This window comes from Gorilla gorilla, chromosome 1 (genome assembly GCF_029281585.2).
Source record: "Gorilla gorilla gorilla isolate KB3781 chromosome 1, NHGRI_mGorGor1-v2.1_pri, whole genome shotgun sequence".
Taxonomy (NCBI): Eukaryota; Metazoa; Chordata; class Mammalia; order Primates; family Hominidae; genus Gorilla; species Gorilla gorilla.
The window spans coordinates 226,281,038-226,304,079 of NC_073224.2; the positions used below are offsets into that span (position 1 = coordinate 226,281,038).

The following is a 23,042-nucleotide window of genomic DNA, read 5'->3' on the forward strand; positions in this document are numbered from 1 at the left end:
CCAGATTTGCAAATCTGTAAGAATTGCCTTGCTGGAGAAGAAGGAGCCCTTGGGAAGAATGGAGCTGCACAATCAGTCCCTGACCTTACAGGGCCCCAAACTCTCCCACCATCCAGCCAAGCCCTTTCATGTTGGCAGAGGCAGCTCTGGGGAGCAGCCGCTGACCATCCCTAGCTCCACCACAGGCCTAGAAGCCTGAGATTCCTACCCCAAAATACCAAATCCATAGTGCAAAGTATCTGGAAAGATCCACTGCAAGACCCACCACCTCCCACAAGTGTCCTCTGCTTGACCAGATAGAGGCCACACAGAACGTTCTGCTAGTTTACACCAAAACGATTCCTCTAGTTTCTCTCTAACTTGCTGAAATCCTCTACTTCTTCCTGATGTCTGTCTATCTGAGCTGGCAAGGGCTAGGCTTCTGTCTCTCCTGTATGCCCTAGAACACCTTGTCTTGGGGGAAACCAGTAGATGCTTAGTAAGTGTCTCTTGCAGTTCAATATTAACATTAGGAGAGGGTCCAGTGCCCCCAACCCCAGCCCCATGATCCAGCAAGATGATAAAGGAGAGTTCCAATTTCATCTGAGCCAATCTTCTTAGGGGCCATGCAGGATGCAGCTCCTGGTCCCCGCCCAGGTTTTCCTTTGGTTTATTTATGCTACACAGCCAGCAGGTAAATCTTGCATGGAACTATAGAGTTTGCATTAGGGCCAGGCACAGTGGCTCATGCCTGTAATCCCAGCACTTTGGGAGGCCAAGGTAGGTGGATCACCTGAGGTCAGGAGTTCGAGACCAGCCTAGCCAACACAGTGAAACCTCATCTCTGCAAAAAATTAGCCAGGTGTGGTGGTGCACCCCTGTAATCCCAGCTACTCGGGAGGCTGAGGTAGGAGAATCGCTTGAACCTGGGAGGCAGAGGCTGCAGTGAGCCAAGATTGTGTCACTGCACTCCAGCCTGGGCAACAGAGTGAGACCCTGTCTCAAAAAAAAAAAAAAGAAAGAATTTGCATTAGGTAGGATTTCATTTTTACAGATATAGAAACTCAGTCAACACTTTATCAATTTTATCATCTGATCTACTTTTTAAATGGGTGTCAACATGAGCTGTTGCCCTGGTCTCAGCCTCTGCCTTTAGACCTTGAAGGAAGAGAAGCCCAGCCCCGGTCCTGGGAGTTGAGTGGACTGGAGTATCTTCAATGGCACTTATTGATCCCATCAAGCAGCACACGGTTTCATGTAGCCTTTTATCTGAAGTGTGTGCCCACAAGTGGATTGGACAAATCAACTCAGCAGAGGCCAGATAAAGCAGTTTCAGTAAGGAACTGCTGCGGACTCATTAGGCACAGGAGGAAAGACGGGGGGTTCTCTTCTGACCTGAACACTCTACAGTGCTCACCAATAATAAGATTTGACCTGTGTGCTGGGTAAAGGGGGTGCCCAGGGCACCTCGGCTGGGAAGCTGCCTTTGATCGTGAACACTGGTCTTTGTGTTACTCCAAGCACATGGTCCTCTAGCATTTTCCATGCATTTTAATATAACCTTCATAGTTCCTACATTAGAGGCTTGCCATCTCCACTTCACATAAAAAGCCGTGGTTCAGAGAGATTTAAAACAATAGTAATGGAGAAAAAGAAACTTGTCCAAAGTAACACATCAATAAATAGCCAAGCACAGCCAGAATGCAAATCTGACACCAAACCCACATCCTTCACTTCTTAGAACCACCTACAAGGGACTTCTGGGGGCCCAAACCCAACCCCAACTTCCAGCAGATAACTGTCCTTATCAATCACATCTTCCCTTTCTGCCAAGCTGCATCATGCCTTATAACATTTTTTATTTAAGGACTAAGGATCTAATACATTAAGCGATATTATATAACAAACTCAAAATGCTTCTGTCTGGCTCCCCAGGTGATGTATGTTGTGAGGCAGGTTTCAAAATGAAAATTTTCAAAGTGGGACAATTTATATAGACCTCAAAAGAAGTGATGTCTTCCTTCAGCATCAGAAAACAGGAGAATCTCATTTCTTCTGACTCAACCATGATGGATTATAATAGTTTCTCCTGATATCGTTTGGATACTTGTCCTCACCCAAATCTCATGCTGAATTGTGATTCCCCAGTGCTGAAGGTGGGGCCTGGTAAGAGGTGTTTGGGTCATGGGGACAAATTCCTCATGGCTTGGTGCTGACTTCAGGATCCCAAAAGTGAGTGGGTTCTCCAAGATCTGGTTGTTTATACGTGTGTGGCACCAGCCGGGCACAGTGACTCATGACTGTAATCCCAGCACTTTGGGAGGCCGAGGCAGGTGAATTACCTGAGGTCAGGAGTTCGAGACCAGCCTGGCCAACATGGTGAAACACCGTCTCTACCATAAATACAAAAATGAGACAGGCGTGGTGGTGAGCACCTGTAACTCCAGTTGCTTGGGAGGCTGAGGCAGAAGAATTGCTTGAACCCGGGAGGTGGAGGTTGCAGTGAGCTGAGATGGCACCATTGCACTCCAGCCTGGGTGACAGAGCGAGACTCCATCTCAAAAACAAAATGAAACAAAACAAAAGTGTGTGCCATTTCCTCCATCTCTGTCTTGTTCCTGTCTTCCCCATGTCATGCACCTCCTTCCCCTTTGCCTTCCATCATGATTGGAAGCTTTCTGGGACTTCCCAGAAACAGAAGACGCCATGCTTCCTGTACAGCCTACAGAATCGTGGGCCAATAAAACCCCTTTTCTTTATAAATTACCCAGTCTCAGGTGTTTCTTTATAGCAGTGCAAGAACAGCCAAACACACCTACATATCTCTTCTTATTATGGGAAAGCACCTGGAAATTGGGTGGGAGTTAGACCCTATATTAGTCTGTTCTCATATTCCTATAAAAAAAAAACCTGGGAATGGGTAATTTATAAAGAAAAGGAGTTTAATTGGCACACCGTTCTGTAGGCTGTACAGGAAGCATGATGCTAGCATCTGCTCTGCTTCTGGGGAAGCCTCAGGAAACTTGCAATTGGGGTGGAAGGCAAACGGGGAGCCAGGAACTTTATATGGTGAAGCAGGAGCAAGAGTGGGGGGAGGTGTCACACACTTTTTTTTTTTTTTTTAGACAGAGTCTCGCTCTGTTGCCAGGCTGGAGTGCGGTGGTACGATCTCAGCTCACTGCAACCTCCGACTCCCTGGTTCAAACGATTCTCCTGCCTCAACCTCCTGAGTAGCTGGGATTACAGGCATGCACCACCACGCCCAGCTAATTTTTTTTATTTTTAGTAGAGATGGGGTTTCACCATGTTGGCCAGGATGGTCTCGATCTCCTGACCTCATGATCCACTCACCTTGGCCTCCCAAAGTGCTGGGATTACAGGCGTCAGCCACCACACCCAGCCTGTGTCACATACTTTTAAACAATCAGATCTCATGAGAACTCACTATCGCCGCAGCAGCATCAAGGAGGATAGTGTTAAACCATAAGAACTTGCCTTTATGATCCAATCACCTCCACCCAGGCCACACTTCCAACATTGCGGGTTACCATTCAACATGAGATTTGGATGGGGACACAGATCTAAACCATACCAGACCCCACTGAAAGTATCCAGTCCACATGCCAGCTATTGGGAGTGGCATCTGGGCCCTTCCTAATCAGCCTTCTCCACTCAGGAGTGAGATTGACCACCATCATCTGGGTTTAAACGAGGCCTCCAAGAGCCTCAACATTTGAAGCGGATTCCCTGAAGCCAGCCAAGAAGAGGGGCTAGAGCTGCCTCTGGTCTCCCTTCTACATTTCCACCCCTACAAATTACCCACCTTATTCTCAGGGTTCAACTCAGACCAAATCTTTCCATAAGGCTAGCAGAAGGAGGACTCTGCCCTCATAAATGCTTAATTCGTCTCGCTACATTTTTAAACCAGGCCTTCATCATAAGCAGCAGCCAAGAAAGACATTTTATCCTAAATAAGACCAAGCTTATTAATAAATAAGCCCAAATCAATATTCAGTATTGATCTGCAATTCTCTGAAGAAAATGTGGGTGTAGGAACAGGTGGGTGGCAAAGCAGGGTGCAAGAAGACCATTTTGTGGGGGAAACCCTGGCTGAGATAGAACAGATCCAGGCAGATTCCCCCTTATTCACAACCTCCCCCACCTTCCAATGCTAGATGGGAGCTCTCCTCCTCACTACCTAAGAGAGAGAAATCAATACCTCCCTCCTCACCCTCTTGCCCCTGAAAAAACACAGCCTTTCGCAGGTTTACAGACTTTTTCTTTTATTGTCAGGCATCCCAGGAAGGAGAAAGACTCACACTGTCTTATCTCCTAATTGAAATCACCCCCGATGTTATCTGAACCCTGAGCTTGCAGATACATTGTTGCTATTGTTGGTATTTAAGAACCCGTGAAATTAACTGGTGTGTCCACCAATCCCATAATTCAAGGCTGGACACTAAGATTATCAATAACCTTGTACTTCCATAAGAAATGTTTATACCTAAATGCCGCCTGCCAATGCCCATCTTTTCCTCTTGTAGGGATAAGAAAGCACCTACCGACTTTCCCTGACTTGGTGGACTTCATCCACCTGCGGGTATCAAGAAGAGAGGAGAAGACGCAAACCTGCAAGCTCTGCTGCTTTGCGAAAACAAAAGGCAGCCCAAGGAGTAGCCTCGTACTTACTCTCTTTGGTCTCATAAAACATGTGTTTATTTTATGTTCTCCAGCTCACGGAAGTCCTTAACAGCTCTGCCATGATGCTACTTGGGGTGAACACAGGTCTTGTCACCGTGGATTTCTGCACACACAACAATTTTTGCAGCTCAGCATCCTAGCTCGGGCCTGTTCCACCACTTGAGAAGTTTATGAACCTTGAAAGGGAAGTACAGGCCCCACCTTGCTTTAGTTTACCAAGGGACAAGATAATGGCAAAGGGTTCTTCTGCAATGCCCAGTTCGTTTATCAGTGATCAATGCCTTCCCAAGAAAAGCTATAAAGTCTCTGCTGGCTGCCATCTGGCTTCGACACGGCTCCAAGTTTCCGTTTCCAATTGCCAGTGTCCACAAAGGAACTTTTGTTTAAATTGGGGACAACCAGGGTGGTACCACCTGACAAACTGGATTTTTAATGAACACTTAGGACCCAGGGGAATTAGCTATTTCGGCTGGAGCTTTCTTGACCAAAGAGCCGTCAAGGCCAAAGAGCCAAGCTTCAGCCTATAGCAATAGCTTTGTGCAAGAAAGCATGGACTGCTTTGAAACCCCCTAGCTTTCTCATGACCTCTCTCATTACCCTCAAAGGCAAGTGGCTGGTCCTTCATGCTAGAGCAGGCAAGAGAGTCTTTCTAAACCACAAGACAATGTGTTGATGCTGCCTGTTTCTCATGGGCAGTCCAGCTTTCTGAATAACCCCAGCTACAGGCTTTCTGATGTAACTAAAAATAAACCACGTCTTCAGTATGAAACAAAGTCCAGGAATTCTGTTTCAAGTAGAAAAATGGACTGCCACAATGTGGCTGGCACTTTCTTTAAATTATTAAGTTCCTGCAGGCCAGCTGACAGCAAATGTTCTCTTTGCCTTGTCATCTATTCCATCTCCTGCTACCACTGCTAATCATATTATAAATTTGTGCACCAGTATTGCTGTCTTCAGACCCCAATAATTCTCAGAGAATCAGCTCTTGTTTAGGACAAGCACATTCTCTTTTTCTCTACGAACTACACAGTCTTATAACCTCACCCAACAGGGGCACAAGAAGTATCATCCAAGCCAAAAAAAATGTTGCAGTGGGAGAAGTTACTCCCAAACCCATCCAAAAATGTCTCATGGGGAGACTGAGCTTTCATGAGAAGCCAGTCTGAAGGTTGCCAGACTAATTCAGCCTTTTGTTTCCCAGAAAATATTTTGAAACTGGGTACACATAGCATACATTTGGTTTGTTTGTGGAAGGGCTATTGGACCAGGAGATAACATCAGTGGCTCCAGGGACTGGATTACCTTTAGAATTTCCTCCTGGGTAAGAGAGCTTGGACCTGAGAGTAACAGAGACCAGATAATGCCAGCCTAGTTCATTCCAAGACCCCCCCATCCCCACCCACCCAACACACACACACACAGCCTCATACACACCCCTCAAAGGCCTTGCCTTAAATCCTGTCACTCCTTCTGCCAGGCCTGGGCCCATACCCCTGGGCTGGGGTCTTCTCTACCACTTCCTGCTATTAAACTGAATTTAGGTCCTAGCTCCCACCCTGCCAAGCATCCTGGCACAGTCCCCAGGGGCCACTCCACCTCACTATAGGGAGACATTCGCCAACTGATCCCTAATACTGGCTTGAGAGGCACAAAATGTGTTTCCAGCCTTCAGTGGGACTCTAGTCCTGGAGGGGGTGCCCTGTGGTGCTGGAAGGTTCTATTGCATGGTGGAGATACCTTCTCAGGGGAAATCCAGCTGCAAAAACACTTTTCATCAAGGTTTTAGCCATTCACATTAACTGAAGACAGAGACACACCACATCAAAAGAGGCAGGAACAAAAATCACCCACATAGATATTTCTTTTATCTGAGCTAATGGAACAAGAAGCCCACCATAACCACTCCACGCATTACCTGGAGACACTGGGTATTTCACTTTGCAATGGGCTTTGCACAGGCAGGAAGCCTTACTTCCCGAAGAATCCCAACAAGCGTGACACAGTCTCTTGGTCTGTTTGCCTGACTGTCGCTAGGAATGAAGATGTGCCCCAGAATGGAATTTTCAGGAATGCATTCGTCTCTCTCCCATGGTGGCGTCTGCAGCATAGCATGCTGTGTAATAATGGTCATTTCTGGTCCTGGCCCTGCTCTGGTTTTGGCCACACCCAGTTGGCACAGAGTGAGTCCCTGAGACAGTCCCAGGTGAATGTCTTGTCCAGTGTCTGAGGCAAAGGGGATAATAAGAAACAGACTTAAGGTCAGTTCTGGCTGTCAGAATGGAAGACACTAAAGGTCAAAGGAGAGCAGTAAACCAAGGTCGATCTCACATATATGGAAGCCAAGAGACAAAGTTGGGCCAGAAGAACAGGAAGAGGCAGACTGGAAACCTGGGCCGGTCCAGCCCAGGCAGCAGCATCTTCTCAGCAGTAGTACAGCCTTTCTGCCTCACAGGGTTTTAGAAGCATCATTTCCTCACACCTATAAGCACCTATGCCTCAACATCTCCAACTCCTGCCTCTCCGAAAACGAAGCCCACCCCCAGGAGGCTCTGTATTTCTCTCTCCAGCCTGGAGGTTGTTTGCTCTATTTCTTTTTCAGGGAGTTAGTATGGTAGACTGAGGGGAAAGTCTATAAAACATTTGAAAATACAATAGGCATCCTTAGAAATACAAAACTGAACTCTTAAAGTAACAGAAATGTGCTGTAGTGGGCTGAAAATGCCCCCTGCAAAAGACATTTACATCCTAATCCCTGGAACTTGTAAATGTTATGTTATTTGGGACAAGGGTCTCTTTTTTCAAATGATGTGATTGAAGCTAAGAATCTAGTAATGGGGAGATTATCCTGGATTATCCGAGTGGGCTCTAATTGCCATCACAAGCGTCCTTAGAAGAGAGAGTCAGAGGGAGATCACATACACAGATGAGAAGGAGGAGCTGGGTAATCATGGAGAGAGATTGGCGCTCCCAGAAGGAACTCAGGTCTTTTGAGACCTTGATTTCAGTCCAGAGATACTGATTTTTGATTTCTGGCCTGTGGAACAGTGAGATAATATGTTTCTGTCGTTTTAAGTCACCGAGGTTGTGGTAATTTGTTATAATGGCTATAGGAAATTAATACATCCACAAAACAAACTAACAAAAAAAAATTACAAAACTGAAAACCAGAGTGATAGCACACACTAAGATTTTGGCTGTTCGGAGGCAATTGCTTATCTTGTAAAATGAATGCTAGAGTTTTATTAGCCACATGGGATAGACGGCAAGGTTTTAGGTTATGCTGGGATAGGGGAATTAGAACTACAATACTTTCCACACACATATTCACACACCAGCTATCTTAGAGGGCTCGTCATCAGGGAAGATGAGACTTGGATGTGGGTCCTGAACACAGGCACGGGGAGGTAAGAAAGCTTGTCTGTCTCAGTCTGAGTCCTGGATTGAGAGGGGTTGAGAGTGATCTCCCTTAATAACTCATTACTCCAAGCTTACCCTCATATGAGTTGGGGTTCAAATGTATACTACCTGGGAATGTATGGAAATAGCCAGCCTGGAAATTAACATTACCTACAGTAATAATATCTCACAGATAAAATTCCAAGAATAAGCTCAAAATCCGATCTTGCAAAGTGCATGAGGGAATAAGCTATCTTAGACATGAGTCAACAGAAAAGCAGAAGAAATGTACTCAGGAGTGCCAGAATTGGATTATAAAATTCCTTTATCAGATAAGTATTAATTTTAAATGATTAAATAAATAAAATATATGATCAAGAGCAAGAGAGACAAAGATTATCTTAAAAAATAATACCTGGGAGATTTGAAAACTATTCAATGAGAACTTCTAGAGGTTAAAAAAAGACATTCAATGAAAAATGAATTGCGTGAGTTCAGCTGAAGATTAGACACAGCTAGAAAGAAAATTAATGAACCAGAAGATAGTTTTTAAAGTCGTTATCCAGAATGCAACAGAGAGACAAAGATGGAAAATATAAAAAGAGTTCAAATTGAGAAGTCTAACACAAGTCACAAAGGAATTTCTAAAGGAGGGATAGAAAGAATGGGAATCAGTGTTCAAAGAAATAAGTAACTGAACATGAGTTACATGATTTGCATCTGAGATGCAAATCCTCAGATCTGAGAAGCACAAACCCCAGATAGGATAAATAAAATTAGATCTACCCCTAGCCACACTGTAGCGAAACTACAGAGCTTCCAGGACAAAGACTTTCAAAGCAAATCCATAGAAAAGAGAGATCACCTACAGAGAAATGACCCCAAAATCAAAGACCAACAGCAATAGTAGAAGCCAGAAACAGAGGAACATCCTTTCCAAAATGTTGAGAGAAAATAACTTAGAAATCTATATCCAGCTGACATTATCCAGTAACAGTAGCCAAAATAAAACTAAACATTCTAGAGACCCAGCTGTGGAGGCTTTGCTGTAGCTTGTCCTGGCCTCCAGTGCAGATTGGTCCTGATCATGGATGATCATCTCAGCTGTGACTGGCCTGATCCCTACAACCCAACTTCTCCAACCTGGGAGTTCTCCCCGCAATACTTTCTGCTTAACAGGCCACAGGGTGTTGCCTATTAATGGAAGGGAGGAGGCGTGAGGGGTTCCCTTCCTGAGATACTATTCCTTTTCACCTGTCTTGGAAGTGGCTATTTGCTCTGTGCTGAGGAAGGTGCATGCTGGCCTCCAGCATCCCAGGGAACCTCCTCGCCCGGCCTTCTGCCTCTCCATCCTCTGCTCCCTTGCCCTAGTCCTTCTTTGGATCCCTCTACCCAGCCTTTCAGACAACTGCTCCATGTTAAGCACTGATGACATTGTAGACCCTGCCTCAGTCTCCAAATAGACATTTCCACGTTTCCTGACACATTTCTGAGTCTACCATGTCTCTGTGCTGAGTGGTTCATGCCTCTCTAGAGCTCGCATCCCTTCCTGGAGACCTGTTGCTTCTGGTGCCCCTGACTGGGGCTGCAGTCACCCAGGGACTCAAAGGGACCCACCACATACATTCCTTTTTAGATTCACTTCTCACCATGGAATCAAGGTCAAAACTTCTGTCTTTTCAAGTAGCCAAGAGCACCACCCTCTTAGAGCTGCTCAAAATCTCTTTAAGTCTCTCCCCAGCAGTGGCCGTCTTCCTCCTGCCCATCACTCCTCTAATTCCCTAGACTGGCAGAGATGAAAACATCCTCCTCCCTTTTTCCCTTTACTCCTGTCCCCAAACCAGTTCTTTCTTTAAGTGACCTAACTCATCTTCACTATATGTAACTGGTAATGGCTTTGGGGAGATCAAAGAGAAGACTTCAAGTTTCAGGAAGTCCAGCCAAGTGGAATCTAGCCTGGCCACTCAGCCACCATCATGACATTGTCTTTGTCCTTCGATGGGAGTCCCCTACTGGCTGTCCTTCCCTTTGGGGTCCGAGGCTGAGTCTCCCTCCTAGCCACACTGGCACTAGACCCTGTAGATGACAACAAAAGGTAAATGCAGGCACTAAAGAGGATGCTTGATATAAAGTGCCGACAAAAACGCAGTTACTTTTCAGATGAAAGTCCAGACTCCATGTCTGTTTCATCTAGCTCATTCCTTACATACTTAGAAAACAGATGTGATCTGAATTGGTCAAGGAACTAATGTCCAAAAGAAAACTGTGGTCCAAGACCATAAAACCACAAGTGGGTTATTCATCAAGGTCTGAACATCATCGCCCAGAGAGATGGGTGGCTGGGAATGCCAGTACATCATTAGTATATAATTTTATATTTTCAAAGCATTTTACAGCAAGACTTTTATAATCTTCCCTACTCCAAACATCACATTGTCAGTGTTAAGACTTCAAATAATCCCTGTTGCTTTGGGGTTTCCCACTGACCCATGTGGAAACCCACCTCATTTGCTTCTTGCCTTGTGGTTCCCATCACGGGCTGAGCCTTACTCACCCATGGCCATATCATGGGGACCATCATGGAGGTTTTGTTAAACCTACAGCCATTACATTTTATTCAGGAAGAATGGGAGGGAAAGCTTGTCTAAGAGCTTTTTCCTCAATTTATTTACTTATGTATTTTGATTGATACGTAATAGTTGTTCATATTTTGAGGGTGCATGTGATATTTCATTACATTCATATAATGTGTAATGATCAAATCAGCGTAATAGGGAGAAATATTCATCATCTCAAACATTTTTCTTTATGCCAGGAACATTCCCATTCTTCTCCTCCAGGTATTTTGAAATACGCAATTAATTACAGTCACCCTCCAGAGCTATCAAACACCAGATCATATTCCTTCTACCTACCTGTATTTTTGCACCCATTCATCAGCCTCTTTTTATTCCCCCTCTTCCCTGTCTCCCTTCCTGCCTCTGGTAGCCGCCAGGGTTTGGGAACACAAGTGATAAAAATCAACTCTTAAAGTTGTTTGGAAGCTGGTTTAGATATCCACATCAGGCCTAATGAAAACAGCCTGCATGAAGTTAAGCCGGTTGACTACACATGTCCAAGAATGAGACCAACTCTAAATGCTAAGTATATACCCCCTACACCCTGGGGAAGACAAAGCACCTTCACGGTCCCACTCCTTATGGACTTTTGGTATCATGGAAGCCAGTTTCAAAGGAGGAAACCCTCTGGTCATTTAATCCCAGCACTTTCAGAAGAAAGAACCAAGGGTAAAGAAGGATCGCCAAGTTAGTCTCCCACAAATGGGCCATTTTTCTTCTTTCTCAAAAACAGCCCCCATTGTCTCACCAAATCCAGAGACATCCCTCTTGCCTTGTGGTGCCACCATCAAGGGCAGAGAGCCAGCTCTGTGGCTGACCACCCCGGGGCTGCCTGGGGCCGTTTGTATCAGTAATTCGGCTAAGGCCTTCCCTTTCTGCACTGGATAATCTCGGGTCCAAAACTGAAATGCCTCAGAGCCTTGGGGCTATGTGTTTCTTATCCACATCCCCTGCCAGGCCTTCAGGAACCCATGACCAAGGAAAGGGAGCAAACATCAGTAGCACAAGTAAAGCACCTTTATCACAATCCTAGTGCATACTTCATCATACAACAAGCTAGGCAAGGATGCAAGAAGCTGACAGCTGGAGAGACACGTGTTCACACGTGGCAGAACTCAGATGCCTGTCAAACAGTGGATATTTCACGCATAAGGGTGAAACAAGAGCGAAAGGTTAAGAGTATCACTGATGCCGGTAGCAGCTTTTAAGCTGGCATGGGAAACCTGCTAACTAGAACTGAATGCTTAAACCAGAGCTTGTAACCTGGTGGCCCACTGGCAGGACACAGCTGGAGAGTTTGACCTCTGGAATTTTAAACCTTTCATTGGTAATACACATCCACAAATTGGAGGGCTTAATGGGAACATTGGGACTCCAGGTTTCTCTTGGAAAACATGATCTGGCAACACTGGAAATCCTAATAGAATCTCTGAGAAGTGGCACCCAGCTCACCTGACCTGTCCGGCCGCTTGTTTCAGACCAAATATCCGCTTCTTCCTGTGACTGTCTTTTTAACCTTAAACTGCTTCCTCCGGGGTCAGATGATCCACATTTTGTTTAAGTAATATTGGGATTTTATTTACTCAGCTGCCTCTTATTAAGGGTTACCGTATGATTTAACATGCAAACAAAGACATGCTTGAGAATGAACGTTGATACTGTTAATTATACCAGGAAGAGACACACAAACCCCAGGCAAACTCGGTCCAATGAGGGCCCTTCTTTAAACATCCTTTTGTGATTGGAGGGGAGGGGGGGTGGCTGTTTTTATAACCGGTTGGTTCTTGGCCTTGGGAATCAAGAAAAGAAAAAATGTTGAGGTTTTTTTTTTGTTTTTTTTTTTCAATGATTAGCCAAGGAAAACAAGTAGCAACTTTTTTACTTGTCAGAAAGACATGACCAGAAGGAATGTTTTAATCCTAGTGTTATTAAACTTCCTCTCATTAAACAAACTACAGCAATTGCACTAATAACAAATAGTAATAGTTACAGCAAATGTTGATCTACTATAGCATTCTGTGTCAGGCACTGTGAGAAACATTTTACACATAATGACTCATTCATTGTCAGATTCATCACAACCCCATGAAGTAGTAAACTATTATTCTCCTTGTGCAAATGAGAAGAATGTGGCACAGAGAGGTTAAGGTACTTGCCCAAGATCACACAGCTAGTGAACGGCAGAAGTGGAATTTGAACCCAAGCCATGGAGCTCTTAAGTCCATACTAAAAATCACATGCCCCTGCCTCTGACAAATAGGTCTCTGGAGAAATAAGACTACTTCCGATGTAGTGATGTGGGAGGCCCGTGCTGCTCACAAGCTGAGACCACTGTGTACGCTGCTTACTCCAAGGCTATGAGGACCCCACTTCACCCTGCTGCTTTTTCCTCAAGAAAATAAGCAACTTGTAGGAACTTCTTGAGGTCAAGCAGTGGTCCAAGGGGCATCATCGACAGTAAGTGCTTGCACCACCAGCTGCATGAGTCCCAAGGAGATCACCAGGGGCTGGTAGGGGATACTCTACCTTGGGGCTGAGGGTGAGGGATTGGGCAGGGAGGGGCTGCTGGAGGAAAGGAATGAAATCCTGACTCCCACCTCTTTGTCCATTGTGCCTCACATATGTCTCTTTCCCTTTAAGGCCTGGAGTTCAGAGTACTCAGTCTGATCAGCCCAAGGGACTATTGGAATAAGTTGTTTTCCCCACTGACCTGGAATCCAGGTCGAGGCAAACTTGAGGACTATCAAGAAGAATTAGTCTTGAGAAAGAGAATGAACATAACCGCAATTTTGCTTTGCCAGATTCCACTAACACCATTTCATCATCCTAACAGCTACTCATAAGGATGACAGCCGCCCCGTAAAATGACTAATGATATGGTCTAAAACAGATGCGTCAATATCTTACTGATGAGAGCTGCTACATTGTCAGTACCACATAAGGCACAGAGGGTCCAAAGACAACCAAGATAGGCCGGGCACACTTTGGGAGGCCGAGGCAGGCAGATCACCTGAGGTCAGGAGTTCGAGACCAGACTGACCAACATAGTGAAACCCCATCTCTACTAAAAATACAAAAATTAGCTGGGCATGGTGGCACATACCTGTAATCCCAGCTACTCAGGAGGCTGAGGCAGGAGAATCGCTTGAACCCAGGAGGCGGAGGTTGCAGTGAGCTGAGATCGCACCACTGCATTCCAGCCTGGGCGACAGTGCGAGACTCCACCTCAAAAAAAAAAAAAAAAAAAAGGACAACCAAGATAACAGCTGTTGACCTCAGGAAGCTTAGAGTCTAACACAGAAGACATCAACAAACAGAAATCACAACCCAACATAACATGTTATGAGGAGTGACTGTCACCCCAGTGTTAACAGATTCCACATTCATTCAACAGTCATTTGCTGGCACAGATGTTCAGCAACATTTCTGGAGATTAATTTCTGGAGGAGAGTCTGGAAGGAAGAACAGGAATAAATAGGGACTTCAGATCCAGATGGCTTGAATTTGAATCCTGGCCCAACTACTAACCAGTTAAGAGAAATATTTCTCTTTACGGGCCTTGAGTTTTCTCATCTATAAAATGGGGATGATTTCACTTGCCTTCTGAGGATGCAACAAGGTGAAACAAGGTAATATGTAAAGAATGTAGCATAATAACCATCCCAGAATAAGTACCCAATAAATGCCACCTATGGTTTGCCCAATTGCCGCAGTTTGCCATGGCGAATCTTTTTCTGGAATGTCAGAACACACTGTTTCCACTGGAGAAACAGCCAGGCAAGAAACAGGTCCTACACACCACCCCTCAGGGATATACAAGAAAACCTTAAAGCTGTGCTCCCATTCCCATGGACGGAATGACAGGAAGTGTGTGCTTGCTTCTTTGCTCATCTTCGTCTGTTTAACTTTTGCAAAAGTCCCCAATGTGCACAGCTCACCACAGATGCCATAAATGTTAGTTCCCTTGCCCTCTCAGTTATAAATTTGGCAAGTGGCTTCCAAATGTAGATAGGCTTCATATTCAGAAGGACCCCTATATTGTTTAAAAGGCAGGGAAAGGGGTTCAGCTGGCAGCCTTCAGAAGGAGCATGATAATAGGTACCAGTCTGACAGATGAGCGAGACAGACAGACAGGCATGGCTTGCACAGTCTGAGTTTCTGCATGGTGTGGTGCAGGGGACCAATCCCTCACTAATCATGCAAACGAGGAGCCTTGCAGGTGGCATCAGAACTGCAGCCCAGGAACAGTGCCAAGCAGCAGCAGTCCAGGTGCTGAAGTCCTGTCACCTTCCTGTCCTCATCTCCCTTCCACCCTCCTCGAGCTGGGCCTGGATTCATGCAGCATCAGCAGGACATATTAGATAAAATGACTTTAGTTGTTCGGGTCAAGCAAGGTAACTGCAGAAATGCTTTCTGCCCACATGAAATGGGTTGGAAATCAACTTCCGTAATACGCGGGCAACTTAGCAAGTCAGAACTTGGCACAATAGATGAAGTCCCCACCAGCTATGGTCTGCAAGCTGGGGGTCACCCAACCAATAGACTGCCAGGCCAGGGGATGGGGCAACAGCCCTCTGCAGAGACGCAGCCAAATGCCAGGTCAGGGGGTAGAGGGTGTCCAGTTAAACATTTTGGGAACCCAGGAGAATATAGACAAGGGAACTTGTCCAGCTGCACTGAGACCACAAGAATACCAGCTGGAGTCTGTACTGCCTATCCCCTCAGAGGTCCCCCCAACATCCTCAGATGTTGGACACAGCTGAACCCCTGTATGTTTCTGAATATTACGATATCAGCAGATACCCTGCCTGGGAGTGTGGCCTTAAGCTCCCACCTGAAGGTCAGGCAGCACGAATGGACAGTGGCAGCCTCCATTGGTCATGCCTGCCTGGCCAGACCCACTTCTTACCTACCATTTTGGGCTATAGCAGGGGCAAAGGCAAGTAAAAGAAATTTGGGTGGGGGGTTAGAAATAGAAGAGGATGAACTTCCTCACAGGACTATTAAGTGGGATGAAGGGCCTGGAGAGGGAGGAAGGTGGGCAACAGCATCAAAGCCACTGCAAGATCCAAAATGCTGCTCTCTCCTCCAAATCCTTGAGCGAGACAAGACACATTTTTAAAAACCCTTTGCAGAAGCTGTGGAATTGCCTTTTTTGAGCACAGCCTTTGGGGTTGGGCTGCCTGAAGTTTAAATCCCAACTCTGCCAACATGGAAATCTCACTGGTTAACTAGGGAATGCTCCATCCACCCTGCAGGGTGGCATGAAAATGAGGCAGATGTGAGTTTGTCTAGCACAGGTGCTATAGATTTGGGCACATGCTGAGAACTCTGTTCTTGCCAGGATTTTCAGATCTGTTCTAAAAGCTTCCTGAAGCAACCCCTACATACATGTATGAGCCTGAGAGTGTGGCCTCATGTGTGGATGGTGGAAGAGAACATGAGAAAACCACAGCACCATGTAGCATCAAGGGTACCAGCAGATAAGCATCTTTCAGAGCCACACTCTCAGGCTTGATCCCTTTCATGTTGTGCCACATAAATTCTGTCTAACCCCATTCTGTGCTTCCTATGCTGGTCTAGGGGAGGGGTCAGCAAAGTTTTTGTTTTTTCTGCAAAGAGCCAGATAATAAGTATTATTGGCTTTATGGTTCACATGGTTTCACTCATGACTACTTGACTCTGCCACTGTAGCACAAAAGCAGCCGCAGACAAAATGTACATAAATGGGCATGGCTGTGTGCCAATAAAACTTTATTTACAAAAGCAAGTAGTGGGCCAGATTTGGCCCCAGGGATGTAGCTTGCCAGCCTTTGGTTTGAAGCTCACACAGCCAGCAACAGCCAAACTGGGACTAAATGAGAAAGAACCACATGCTCTTCCCATGGCCCCGCCAGACCTTCATGCTCCCACTACTGCTAATTGGGTCAAAGCTTTTATTGGTCTCATCTGTGCCCAATTTTGCCCTGCCTCCAAGAAACCTATCTCTGCTGCCCCACTAAATCCTAGGCGCCCTTTAGTGCTCAACCCCCTCCCATCCCCACCTCTTTAAGCATCCTTACCGCTCCATTTCTGGAAATCAACTTTTTCTCCTAAGACATGAGATACTTACAGATACAAAAGATTAGCCCCAGTTGTCACCAGGGACTACGCAATTTAGAGGTTAAAGGCAAAGGCCTGAGCATCAGACCAAGGCTTTCCTTCCCAAATGGTGTGAAGGTGGGCATGTGGGCAACCCCTGTGTATTTCCTTTGCCTATGGAAATTGGGTAGGATTTTTAAAAATTACAGGAGCCTGGCATGGTTGCTCACTCCTATAATCCCAGCATTTGGGGAGGCTGAGACAGAAGGATCGCTTGAGCCCAGGAGTTCAAGACCAGCCTGGGCAACATAACGAGACTTCATCTCTACAAAAAAAATCAAAAAATTAACCTGGAATGGTGGTACATGCCTGTGGTCCCAGCTACTTGAGAGATTGAGATGGGAGGATCGCTTGAGCCTAGGAGGTCAAGGCTGCAGTGAGCTATGATCATGCCACTGCACTACAGCCTGGCCCACCATTTGCTTTTGCAAATAAAGTTCTATTGGCACACAGCCATGCCCATTCATATACACTTTGTCTGTGGCTGCTTTTGTGCTACAATGGTAGAGCCAAGTAGTCATGAGCGAAAACTTGTAGACTATAAAGCCAACAATATTTATTATCTGGCTCTTTGCAAAAGAAACAAAACCTTTGTCAACCCCTGCCCTAGACCAGCATAGGTAGCAGGAGGCAGAGGTGAGAGGACCACTTGAGCCTAGGAGGTTGAGGTTGCAGTGAGCTATGATCATGCCACTGCACTGCAGCCTGGGTGACAAAGCAAGACCCTGTCTCAAAAAATAAAAATAAAAAAATTATGAAAATTACAGGAGATAGTTTATGTAAAACATATAAGAAGGGTTGTTCAGGAAATGGTATCGTTGAAAAGTCACATTTTGTGTAATTCTCTTTTCCTCAATATGCTTTATGTTTACACCAGGGAGACCAACATCTCCAGGAGTATGAGCCGTAACTTACTCTCCAGATCCTGTGGTTCCTGGCACTGTACACAGTACATAGTAGGTACTCAGTGAGTACGTGGGATCTGTAGCTACCTCTCACTTGGGAACATATGTGATTCACCCAGCTGTAATCCCCTAGAGTCTGCGAATCATTTTCACATACATTTAAGATCTCATTTGTGATACTTGCTGGACTGTAAATGGCTGGTTGGAGACGTATCAGTGTTGGTCTCCATCCCTTTCGCGTCCTAATTGAGTGAGCTCTTTTGACTTAAGGTTAATGATTCCTCTTTGCGTTTCTTCAGGGAGAGTGTTCTCCCTGGAGACTGCTGGTCATTATTATCCCAGGTTGCATTGCTCTCTTGACATAAAGGATGTTTTTTTAAAAAAGAGGCAGAGGATTTCATGGCCTGATTTAGGCCTGGGTGCTTCTAAAAGAAAGTGAATGAAGCTGCAGGGGAGGTACTTTAGAAATCCGATGTGCCTTCCCACAGGATCCTCAGAGAAGTAGAAAGGCAAGGCAAGGGACCCTCAGTCCAGGAAAGCTTCTGAGCCCTCCTACCTAATCCATTCCAGATAAAATATTCCACAGATGTATGGAGTGGGAGATTTTCAACCTTCTGGACAAACCAAAATCAAGTTAGGAGTGCAGTGGGTGGCAAAGGGTGTGTGTTCAATGCTTCCATCGTCTACTACCAAAGGCAGCTATGCCCCTCCCTGCAAACAGAGACGCCTTGACTGACCCATAGAAGGATGTTTTCACATATTAACTTAATTAATCTTTGCAATGACCTTATGGAGTGCCTAGTAGCGCCATTTTACAAAAGAGGAAACTGAGGCATACAGAGGCTAAGTAACTTGCCTGAGATCACACAGTTTTTAATAAGTGAAACTGGGACCCCAACCCAGCAGTCAGCTCCAGAGCCCTCACTCACCCACTCCTCGAGCTGCCTTTCTGTGCAGACACATCCAGTTTTAGAAACCAGCTCCAGTGTGTCTTCTCCACCAAGCTGTGCTCCTCTGAGCTCACAGAATCTCAGGCCTGGATGGACCCAGCAGCCCTGAATCCAGTTCTCTTGTTTTGCAGCAGGGGACAGATACCCCAGGAAGGGGGGGTGCAGTCTGCAATTTCCAAGGTCATGCAACTACCCAATGAAAGCATCAACACTGACTCAGGCCCCCAGACTCCTAATACAGTGCTCGTCTCACCATCTTCCTGAGACTCACAGCCAAAATGCACAATTAACCCTATAACACCCAGGAAAACATTGGAGGAATGTGTGGTTGTTTTCCCAGTGAGAATTAACGCCAAAAAAGTCGAGAAACAGGCATCCTATTTCGTATGTGACTCCAACCCAATCATAAGCATGTATCAAGCACTACTTGTGAGTTTGAGCACGGTGACTATTTGCACCAAGCCATCCATCCTCACCTTTTTTTTTTTGTGACCACATGTGCATCCTAGCAAGATGGCTAGCATGGGTTATAAGGCCCGCAGCCCATGACAATCTTTCCCTTCTGTATAAAACGTGAGCCATTTGGAAGACAAATTCACGAGCACAGACTAATGAGGAATCCCCACAACCAAGTCAAAGCCTGGGAGAGGCTGCTCAGAGCAGACACTTATAAGCATTGAAGTTACTCCAGCAGGGGCTGGTGGGGCATAGATTAAACATAACTCTTAGGAGCAGAGAGAGGCAAGCTGACAAAGGCAACCAGGCTACGACTGGCACCTGGCCTCAGAAGATGGCCACAGCATGGCATCATCAGATCCATCCTGACGCACCCTCCTTCACCCCCCAGCTAGCCACAGAGAAAATCGATGACAAAGGACAAACAAGGCCCCTCACTCATTGCAAAAGCAGCACGTTGTCTCATGGCAAGTCCTAAAAACTTTATCTTTTACAGTGATAAATGCCAGGCAAACATTTCACTAGCTAGTTAAGTCTTAACATCCCAAATTATATCAAGAAAGAGATGAGGTAGACTGACAGACACACAGACACACACAGACCGCTGTTTTTGGGGACCCGGGATAACGCTCCACTTCCCATTCTCTGGGCACATGACACACGACACAATTCCTACCTGCTTGCATAAGTTGGCACTGCTGACCAAAGACGTGGGAGAAGGTGACGGGGCCTGTGGCAGAATTGGATGTCGCCAGCGTGGATTCCATGGCTCTTTTGGGGTCTTTGGTGTTGGTCATGTGGCAGCGTCCAGACCCTTGGAGTGTCAGAGCAAAGGATGCCGTCGCTGGCCCAGGAACTGCAGATCTGAGGCAACTTGTCACTTCCAAGAAAATGTCCCCGCCCCCAAAGTTTATAGTGTTTCTTCCTTTCGCCACCCTTTCCTTGCAGTTTTTCTCAAACACCAGTCAAGTAAAAAATGAAACCCTATAAGCCTTGGCAAATCTTGCACAGCAGCAGTTCCACGCAAAAGAAAAATCTAAGTTTCCCCCTAACCAGGAGTCGTTGCTTCTTGACCCGGAAGGGTGGCTGGAACTTGACCCCGGCCCGGGGCTGCTTCTCCTGGGGTCACCTGGAAGGGGCAGGGTCCCCGGGAGCAGCTCAACCCCGGCTGCGTTCCAGCACCAGCTGCCGGCAAAGCGCTGCCCAGGCCCCGCGGCGTCTCAGTCCAGGGAGGCAGGCAGGGCGCGAGGCTGCCCCAGGGTCCCCGGGGAGCTGGCCTTGCTGGCGCCGCCCCGCTGCCTGCAGCGCCGACCCTGGGCTCCCGCGTCCCCGCGCGAGCGCCGCGGTCCCAGGTCCTGCACGCGCCAGGCGTCCGGCTGCTGCCAAAGGGAGAGCGCGGGAGGCGAGCGGCACGGGCGCGGTGCAGCTCCGGACCCGCAGGCGTCTCCGGCTCTCCTCCACTCCGGACGCCTAGGCCCTGCCGCTCCCCACTCCTCGCGGGGCAGCAGGGAGGGACTGAGACCTGCTGCAGCGGCCCCCAGCCCGCGCCGCCACCCCGGTGCGGCGATGCAAAGGGGGCAGTTCCTGGGAGATATTCTGGATGCGGAGGGAAGCGCTAACTCAGCCCAGCAGGCTCCAGGGCTGCTGTAACCTCTTCCTGCCCACAGCCAAGGAAGTGCCAGGCACGGGAGACCCGACTGCCTGCAATAAAATCCAGAGACCAAGAAGAGAAAAGGAGAAAATGCCACACATTCCCTAGGGCGCTCCGGTGATACAGAGATCTGAGTACTTCATCTTAGCCAACCCAACCCTACTGTGTATGAAGAAGGATCTGTCCCCTGCTCCAAACCAAAAGGGGCCGCTTCTCTGGAAAAGGAGGAGGGGGGTACTTTTTGCATGATTCCAACAGCTATTTCTGCCAGTGCTGGGTTTATTTTGCTATTCCACCTGCTAATCATGAAGATGCTAACTCCAGAGAGGCTGCATCATCTCGGGCCAGCATTTGGGGTACTTTGAGGATTCCGCTGCGACATTGGCACTGGCAATCACCTCGCTAGGCAGCAACACACGTGCAGGGAGAGAGAGGCTGTGCCACAATGAGCTCAGCTGCAGCCGTCAAAGCACCCGTGTCTGTTTCCCTCCGGAGAACTTTGATTTAGAAAAGCCATTTGCCTCTTCTGTATTTAAGCAACAGAAGATAAACTCACAACTGATCTAGGGGCCAGAAAGACTCTCAAACAGGCCTTTTTCCATTACAGCCCTTGGCCAGCAAACACGTGCAGCTTAGTGATGTTTTGAGGGTTCCTTGGGATGGGTAAGACAAGGCAGAGGAGCCTTGAAGTAGTTCCAAGAGTTCAAAGGAAGTCTGACCTTGTGTTAATGCTGCTTCCAGGTAGTTTAAGTGATTGAGCATCCCTTTTCTTGTCATGCATGAGGCTCTTCTCCGTGTCATGAAACTGTAGGACACCAGGGACCATTTCTCTCTGGCAAATTGGGTCTAAGCTGGTCAAGAGCTAGGGTTAGAAGACCAGATCTCTCGATATCTGCAGAAACCCCACGCAGGAAGGGAAATAGATTGGTTTCTCAGGTCTGAGTGGAAATGGAAGTTATAATGCCTCCCAGCAATGGCCCATTAGCTGCTGTTAAAAAAAAAAAAAAAATCCAAGGTGAACCTTTATGTAGTAGTTTAACCTGCAGATGTCTTCTGTTTGGCAATTTATGTTTTCCTCCATTCTCTGTATACCCAGTCCATTGCTTCTCACTGCTAAATGGTGTTTCATATATTAAATGTACGATTTTACTCTATCTGCTCCCTTAGCACCTGGCAACTGACTTGCTTCCGAAGCTCTCCTCCTATAAACAGCACAGCACTGGGAGCAGTGGTTCACACCTGTAATCTCAGCACTTTGGGAGGCTGAGGCGGGTGAATCACCTGAGGTTAGGAGTTCGAAACCAGCCTGGCCAACATGGTGAAATGCCATCTCTGCTAAAAATACCAAAAAAAAAAAAAAAAAAAATTAGCCGAGTGTGGTGTTGGGTGCCTGTAATCCCAGCTGCTGGGGAGGCTGAGGCAGGAGAATCGCTTGAACCTGGGAGGCAGAGGCTGCAGTGAGCCGAGATCTCGCCACTGCACTCCAGCCTGGGTGACAGAGCGAGACTCCATCTCAAAAAAAACAAAAACAAAACAAAAGAAAAAAAGCAGCACGGTGATGATGCCATCAAGCATTAAGGTCATCAAGCAATATATTGTCCAAATCAGGACACTCTGAAAGTAAGTGGAGGTGCCACTGATAACTACACCGGGATACACAGCATAAACCAGGAGGGATGGAGAGCGGCACAAGAATTTCCCTGGCTACACAACCAGGAGTAGAATTGTTCAAGGATAAATGCAAATTTGATTTCACTAAATGCTTCCAAGTACTACTCCAGAATGGCTGTGCTGGTTTACACGCCCACTAGTACTACACATGGTGCTTGTACTCCCACTTCCCCACACTTTTGCCAGTAACTGTTGTTGGCAGAAATTAGAAAGCTAGGAAATTTAACAGGTACAGTTCATTATAATTCATTGTTTTGATTTGCCTTTCCTTAATTACTAAGTCAAGTACTTCTTGAAAAGCTTACCAGCCATGGAGGCTTCCTCCTCAAGAAATTTCCTGTTCATAGTCTTTGCCCATTTTTTCAGTCATTTTACTATTTTCCAGCATTCTTGTTGATTCATCAGAGTTCATTGGTTTTGCTAGCTATTAACCTCTAATCCACTTAGATTTTACAAGTTATCTTCTCCCAGTTGGTCATCCAGCTGTTAACTACCCATGGTGTCTTTCCTTGACTTGAAATACTTAATTTTAGGGTAATCTGGTCAGTTGCTCTTTTGACTTATAGTCTGATTT

General features: G+C 46.5%; 1 protein-coding gene across 1 annotated transcript in view; it reads right to left on the reverse strand.

Annotated features, from left to right (window-relative positions):
- The window catches only part of KAZN (kazrin, periplakin interacting protein), a 1,230,220-nt gene extending 1,209,783 nt beyond the window's left edge, over window positions 1-20,437 (reverse strand). Inside the window, exon 1 of the mRNA XM_055385098.2 lies at window positions 19,823-20,437. Within this exon, the coding sequence (XP_055241073.1) occupies window positions 19,823-19,943 (121 nt within the window). The 5' untranslated portion in view covers window positions 19,944-20,437. The remainder of the gene's footprint in view (window positions 1-19,822) is intronic.
- Window positions 20,438-23,042: the final 2,605 nt, after the last annotated feature.